Source organism: Dromaius novaehollandiae, chromosome 3 (assembly GCF_036370855.1).
Source record: "Dromaius novaehollandiae isolate bDroNov1 chromosome 3, bDroNov1.hap1, whole genome shotgun sequence".
NCBI lineage: Eukaryota > Metazoa > Chordata > Aves > Casuariiformes > Dromaiidae > Dromaius > Dromaius novaehollandiae.
This window is the reverse complement of record NC_088100.1, coordinates 27,104,281-27,112,211: the sequence shown is the minus strand read 5'-3', so window position 1 is coordinate 27,112,211 and position 7,931 is coordinate 27,104,281. Positions and strand designations below refer to the sequence as shown.

The 7,931-nt window shown below is 37.7% G+C and overlaps 1 protein-coding gene across 4 annotated transcripts in view; it reads right to left on the bottom strand.

The window, feature by feature from the left end:
* Positions 1–843: 843 nt before the first annotated feature.
* Positions 844–7,931, bottom strand: part of TINAG (tubulointerstitial nephritis antigen) — a 44,057-nt gene continuing 36,969 nt past the window's right edge. For 2 of the 4 annotated variants that reach the window (XM_026103080.2, XM_064508584.1), the window contains exons 10-11: positions 2,230–2,275; positions 844–1,151 (exon numbers count right to left, since the gene is read on the bottom strand). In XM_026103080.2, coding sequence (XP_025958865.1) covers positions 1,041–1,151; positions 2,230–2,275 — 157 coding nt within the window. In that variant the 3' untranslated portion in view covers positions 844–1,040. The other 2 variants (XM_064508580.1, XM_064508583.1) reach the window with 2 other exon arrangements.

Sequence of the window (7,931 nt, the reverse complement as noted above, 5' to 3'; positions counted from 1 at the left end):
AAGAATGCCTACCAGAAATTCATCCCAGAATGTGGGGTAAGACAGTACCACTTTGCAAACCAATAAATAGATTTTACATGGTGGATTGTGTTTCACTTGCTTATGCTGTTTCATTCAAGCCAGACTGAAGCAGATAAAGATCTAATAGACTAGTCTGAGCTTTCTGTTCACTGAAGACACTCAAAATGACTGTCCATGCAAAAATTTTGGATAAATTCGGCAAGTGAATCAGAGGTAGCAATGGCCACTGATGGAACTGAGAAGTATAACAGCGCAAGGCAACTTGAAGTGAAGGTTAAATAAAACAAAACACCAAAACTGCCTGGATATGCTTTCACAGTATCATTCACTGCAGAGCTACACTTCCTCTTTCAAAATCTTGAAGATTAGGGAATCAATGCACATCAAGAAGTTAGGAAGTCACCATATAGATGGCTCAGTACATTTTCCTCACAAATACTGAATTAGCTCACTAAAGCTAAAAAAGTTACTTCTTCTGTCAGAGAGGTTAGCTTTTCTCAAATTACTTGTGTTACAATCTGCTGTAAATTTCAAGTGATTAAGGTTTTTGTGTCTAAATTCAGCTTACTGTGTGACACACGAGCCCACAAAAGACCTTGCTCTGCAACAGTGTGATACTAGCATTTTAATAAAAGCTCTTTCAGAAGTGCTCTACATAACTTGTGACCTAAGTTTAGTGGCAAGGACATCTGTTGTATACTACCACCATGAACACCTCTTGAAGGAAAAGCTATTACTCCTTTGCTGATTATATTAGAAGTCAAGTTCTCCATTTTCTAGAATGAAAGAATGAGGAATAGGCTAATAAAGACCCTGAAGATGTCACTAAAAATTCTTTATTCACTGGAATTTCATGACAGTTTTCTTTTTTCCCACCTATGTAACATAGCAGGGCTCTTTCTCTTTTAGATAATTTTAGGACCGATGATTCCTGTTGGCAGCTGATATTTTATTTCTTCTAGAAAGACAGGAAATGGAATGGAAAGAACAGTATGATACATTAATTTGGAAGACCATGGCTATCCCAAAGTGGTTATAATCAGCTTCTCAATATCACATTCATTTTGTCCTCGCAGAATCCTGAAATAACCATTTTCTCCCCAAGATTTTCCCCAGGAATTTGCAGCAATCTAAAGAAAAACAAAGAGGAAAAAATTACTAATTTGTAATTTTATGTAGTATTTAAAAATGCAAGGTGTGAAAAAGTAAAATGCATCTTATGTGTTAGTCTTCACTAAAGAAACAGTTTCTCAGATTTGGTACACTGAGGATCAGAATGTATTTGTTTTTTATGATTTCTAAATATTTGCTCCTTTCTATTTTGATCAAAATTTCAGTTCCAAAACCTTTATGAATAAAAATAGAATGCTATTTCTACGAGGTAGTTTGATATGTTTTTTGCAGAAATCATTAAATAATTCAACAGTTGGCTGGAGGAAGTCACCATCTAAACAGTAACGGTCAAAATTCCAATTACAACTAATGTGTTAAAGAGAGACCTAAGATATTAAAAAGCTGACTTTTAGTGAATGATATTTCATTCGTGTAGCTATTGACATTTTGAGCAGTTTGGTTTCTAATGAAGTTAGTAGGAGTTTTGCCCTAGATGTCAGTAAAACTAAGCTATTATACCATGAGCCCTGCCATCAGCTATGTAAACTCCAGATTACCTCCTGCTGAACACAGGAATAACAGAATGAGCTGTTAATCATAATCAAAGTGATAGAATCTGACTTATTCTAAGTGGAAGAAAGCCAATGCTTAATTTTTTCTGATAGCTGACTGGCCTTTGCCAATGCACTTTAAACAGACAGTTTGTTTTTTTTAATGGCTTAGCCAATAATAGTGATTAATATTATTGAGTCTTCTTTTCAGGCAGCAAAAGAAGAGATCTTCATGGGAAGTTTGAATAAGGAGAAGGTATTCTTTGAAACAGAAAGGATGGTGTGGGGAAAAGCATGGATACAAGTGGGAGATCAAGACAAGTTGAAGAAGCAGACTTTGAAATAGCCAGATGATATTACAGTTCAAAGGTCAGCAACACAAAAGGCTGGCAGAAAAGGGCTAGAACTATGCAGGAGACTTTAAGGTGGTGAGAAAAAAAAGTAGATACAGCAAGAGGGAATGAAAGGAAAGAAGTTCTCTGATAATCTGTAATTTAGAGATTTTGTCTTCTGCCTCAAAACGCAATGGTAAGGATTCACTCACCCAGAACTTTTGTTTCTGCCCATGTTTGTCAGCTAGTACTCCCCACCTGTTACAAGAGATGATACAGGTGAGGCCTCTGATGCATATGTTCACACTTTGTTGCTTGAAACAAGCAGAAAGAAACGCTTACAATAGTTACTTGTTCTAACAGCAAAACCAGGAAAAAGCATGACTAATAGATACCTCCATGTTTTAAATGCTGTCAACAGATGAAAATGAAGACGTATATCCTGTTAGCCACAAGCCAAATTGCTGTCAGGGACTACAGAAATTTCCCAACACAAGTGTAGCTTTAGTTTGTCATTGCAATAACCTAACGCTTTCCCCGACAGAATCCCTCCTCTGGAGAGTTTGCCAGCTGAACTGAACTGAACTGCACAGGAGTATTTAAATAAATGTGAACACATTTTTGCAATTCAGTTGAAAATCCCTAGGAACATTTCTGTCAAAGATCTCATCCAACACTTTTACCAAAATAGCTGGCAGAGCTGAGACTAAAAGTGTCCCCAGCCAATCTCACCTCAAATTAGATTGCTGACAACCTAATCTGTTTTACTGCACAGTGTGGGGAATGACCCGTAAACTTACTTGACATTTCTTTGACATCTTTGACACACAGGGTCAGCTCTTTCAGGACACAATAAATGTTGTGCGAAAACCCATGAAATCACACAAGAGATTCACCCCACCTGCTAGGCAATAGCTCTTTCCTAATTGTGCAGTTGTAGCTGAATTGCTCTGTGCTGCTCAGCCTCTCTGTGTATATGTACAGAGCAAGTAAAACTCCGAGGCCATCATCTGCATGCAGTTCAGCAAGAGAAAGCTGCACTGTGCACCTGTATATAGGTATACATATCAGTATGTTATTTAAAGAGCTCTGTCTCATTTTGCAGTCATACAAAGAATGTCTTTACTTATTATTCATCGGCCATGATGCCTAAGTGTACAAGCAGACAAATAACTAGAAAATTGAAGATATGAACTGTTATTGTGGTTTTGCCATAGTATAAAGTTAATTCTACAGTGTACAAAATGCTGTCAATGGGGTATTTATCACACACGCATCGCACTGGCACCGCGTGATTGGGCTGTATTTGTAATGTTCTGTAGACTGCGAGAGGCGAGCAGCAGAGATATAAAATGGGAAACCCCATTAGTGTGGGTGGGGAAATTGGATTTTCGTGGTATCTTGGTAAAAAATCTGAACAGCCAAGGTGGCGTTAGCTTTCCTTGCTTAATATTAAGCTATAATGTACATTGAGCACTTGGGTCCCAGAAGAAAAAAGCAGGAAAGACAAATTTAAAACATCAGGCATAACTGTTTCCAAATCTTTCAGTATAAAAGTTGATATGAAGAGATGTTGAACAGGATAAGTGCACAGGTTTGTTTTGTTTTGTTTTGTTTTGTTTTGTTTTCTCGTGGCTGTGTCTAAGCTGAGAAACTGAAAATGTTTCCAGCCTTTGAGGACTGGAAGTTTGCCTAACAAGCATCCCACTGCAGCCTCTGCGACTACACGGTCACTCCTCTTGTCAGAGCCTTTGTGGGGAGAAGGTGTATTGCAGCGTACATCTATCTCCTCATTTAGACACATCCTGTTTTTCCTGATTAATCTTTCCTGTTTTGATCTCCTTCAGACTCAGGTGAGTAGTATAATAAGGATTAGAGTTAAAAACAATACGGCACAACATATTGCTGTTTGTTTTCTGGATACTGCACACCATGGTCTCAATATTATCTGCCAAGAAGAGCAGGATGACAGAACAATTAGATAGAAATGTCCTCTTTCAAAACAAATGTTTTTTAAAGACATGAAGTTTGGATTAAACTTTGAAGGACAAATTGTAGCTACAGCTTTTTACACTGTCACATGAATGTTCTGTGATTATTAATCAAATTCGCCATTTCTTTGCCAAATATATCTTGGATACAGTTCCTCATGATCATAGATAAAAAATTGCAATATGCATAAGCTATTTAATTTCACGTAAGTTTGAGATTTACTTTATTCCTGGTGGGTTTTGAGGTTTTTTTTTTTTTTTTTTTTACTAAAAATTCCATCAGTTGAGACAGTTTCAGTGTGCAAGTCCAATATTTACATCAGTTTTAAAGATATATGAAAACTTCCTCGAATTTATATCCATGTATTCCTTCATTTAGCAGTACAGATTATCTCTCCCATGTGCTTGAGCAGGATGATGACCATCTTTTGCAGGCTCATGTTCTTGTCATACATTTTCCTAATGCTTATTGTTTTCTAAAAAGCTCGATTTTTTTGTTTCCTACATTGATAGAGAGTTGTTGATACTTAGAAATGTTTCTAATCAGAAAAAAACTCTGAGATCAAAATGGACGAGGATCCATTAATATCCTTAACACATCTGAATTTTATTTCCTGGGTTTTATTGCTGCCTAATCACATGCAAACAGGAATAGTTAACATAAGCATTTTATTTTATGATTTAGAAAGAGCTGCTTAGTCAGTAATCCATTCCCACAGTTACTCATTCAAATACTATAAATTAAAATACTGCAAATCAAAGTACACAAGACTGCAGCCATCAGGTCAAGAAAAGTGACTGTTCCCCTTTACACAGGACCTGTCATTCTGCATCTGGAGCACCATGTCCAGTTTTGGGCTCCCCCACACAGAAAAGACATCGACAGCCTGGAGCAAGACTGGGGGAGTCTACTGAGATGCTCAGGGCTCTGGCGCACACACTATAAAAGTAGAGGCTGAGGGAGCTGGGTTCGTCCGGCCTGCAGAAGAGGCAGCTCAAGGAGATATAATTGCTGTTTTCTGCTTTGTAAAGAAAGGATGCAGAGAAGACAGAGCCAGACTCTCCTGAGAGGTGCCCAGCAAATGGACAGGAGACCACACTCACAAAGGGAAATTGTAATTGGACTTAAAGAAAAAAGTATTTTATAATGAGTATGGTTAGACACAAGTAAAGTGGGGGGTTGTGGAATATCTTTCCCTGAAGATATTCAAAACTCAGCTGGAAAACGCCCCAAGCATCCTGAGCTAACTTTGAAGTTAGCCCTGTCCTGAGCTGGGGGACTGAACCTTCAGAGAGCGTTCTAACCTCCACTAGTTTATAATCTCAGCTATTTCATTTAAATTGCTCCCGCTGTGGTAGTGGAGGATTGAACGAGATGACTTCCTGCCTAAGTTAGTATGTGGTTCTATGAATTATTAGATTATTTTGTATTCATTGTATGGACTTTGCATGTCAGGTAAATAACCAAATATGCTTGCGATGGGGCAAGCCATTTTGCCATATGTTAATGGCTGCAGTCTAAAGAGCAGATAACTGCTTACTGAGCAAAACCACTCTTAGTGAATGAATTAGGATCAGGACTTAGCAGGAAAGGTGAAACAGACTGACACCTCCATAGAGTCTGACCCATACAGGCAGTAAGTGTGGCAGGAGGTCCTGGGCTTGTTAACCAAGCCTTTCCCAAAACTTGCCCTTGTTTGCTCAGGGTTGTTCTAAAGATTGGCTGGGATCACCAGTTTTCATTTCTCTCAGGCTAACCTGCTTCTCTCAATCGGAAAAGCACTCAGATGTAATGGAAACAGCTGTTCTTTTGTGAATCGCTAGATATATATTGTTCAATGATGCAGTGTTTGTGGCCATATGCCAGTCTGATTTGATGTCTTGCCTCTGGGAATGAATGCCAGCTCCAGCTAATAGCATTTCTGGAGATTTCTAGATTCATACTAATATACCTTCTAACGAGGAAACAATTCTTTCCAAAAGCTCCTAAGTGAAAAGTATTTCTGCAGTAGTATCTTTAGAAAAGGAGTACATATTTTCTAAAATAGATTTCTCGGCATAAATATTGCGTTTGATCTTTTCAATTTTTCTTTTTCCCTGTCCCTGCCGATATAGTTACATTTCATCAGTTTTCATCACTTCAACCTTACTGATGAGATAAATTCATTCTGCAATGTGTCCCTCAGTTGTACCTCTCAAACGTAAGCTACAGCAACCAAGCACTGCACTTTAACTTAAACTTAATTTCATCAGAGAAAACAAATCCCTAAATATCCTTTATTCTGCCAAGGCCAGGCATCTGAGGATGATTTTTTTGATTTATGAAGGAATATATAGTAAAAATTAATAATATTAAATTAAGCTTGCATTTCGACTTCTGTTGCACTTGCTGCTGTAAGTACTGCTCCTTCAAGTATGCACAAGAACCTGCAGAGAGGAATGTGTTGGAATGGTCAGATACTATCCAGTGGTCTGAAAAGAAATTGAGGGGACATATGAATCTTCTGAAATCCAGCAGCTATCCAACAGGCTGAATGAAAGCTAGACGGTGTGTTATTTCAACAATTCAGAAAAACAGTCTTGTTTCAATGGAGTTCAAGTCCTGTGTTTTTTCCTAAATAGGTAGGAGTCTGTGGAAGCATCTTTTCCTGAATCAGGGTAATCTTTGTGATTTGACTTATTTCTTTGTTACTTTAAAGTAGATGTTAGTTGCAAAGGTTTATTCATTAATAAATTAAAAAGGAGTCCTCATGGAAGGTGTAATAGGAGTAAAAAGCAACCTGTTATATCATTGATAGTAATAGTGAAAAATTATAACATTCCAGATCCTTTTTCCTGGAGAATAGCAGCTCAGAGGAAGTATTAGGTGGTCCTTTGAAATCTTCAAAAGCAGAATTTTTAAAATTGAGTAACTAAAAGTATAATCAACAAAGAGCTAGATAAGCAGCTGGGGTATAAAAATGAAACCCAAACTACCCCTTTCTATCCCTGAAAAGTGGAGTGGAAGGCAACAGTAGTACAAGGATATTATTTAATAGTGCATGAAAAAGTAGAATACTTAAAACTTGCTTAACAATATTATTAAAAACACAGTTAATGGAGTCAGTTGTACTGATCTCTTCTGAGATTCTGAACATTGGTGTTATTAGCCTTAATGTAAATGTTAATGTCAGAACTGGAATTAGAATTTGCCTTTTCCCTGATAGTAAAACACTGAGGGATTTAGTTCAAGGTTAAGACATCTAAATGCAGGCGTTCACAAGTGTGCTGGGTGTCTGTGGGCTCGCAGTAGCAGAGTACATGCCTATGGTGTCTAGGGCTAGTTGAGAAGTCTTGGGGTGTCCCATAGAGATTTGTGCCCTGTTGGAGAAGCAGCAGGTGGGATGCTCTAGAGCACTTCCCATAGCATCAAATAGCCATGCGGAGGCAACTAATTGATCCAATAGTCTGCCAGATGATTTGCTCTGCAGGGTCCACTGCCTGTGTTGACTAGATCTCCATCTCTGTAATGATAATTTAGATATCCAGCACATCACACCTACTTGCAGATATGTAAATGTAAGTATCTTAATCTCAAACTGAACCCTAGCATGAGTGCCTACTGAAGCATGACTGGAGCAAAGGAGAAAACTGGAAACTCTTAGGAAATATACGGTGAATAAAGTATTGGAGTAGGAATTGGCAGACAACATTTGTTCACGGCCACTAATGTGCTGTAATAATATAACTAACTGATTTTGAATCCACATATGAATATATAAAAGAAAAGAAAAAGAAAAAAAACAGCTACAAGAAAGAATATTACCTATGGAAGACTGTGGGGATGTAAGTACAGAAAAGTGTATGACTGCATGCAAACATGATAAATAAAATATGAAATTATGAGGAATTATAAATTATATACCAGAAAATGAAGGAGTAGT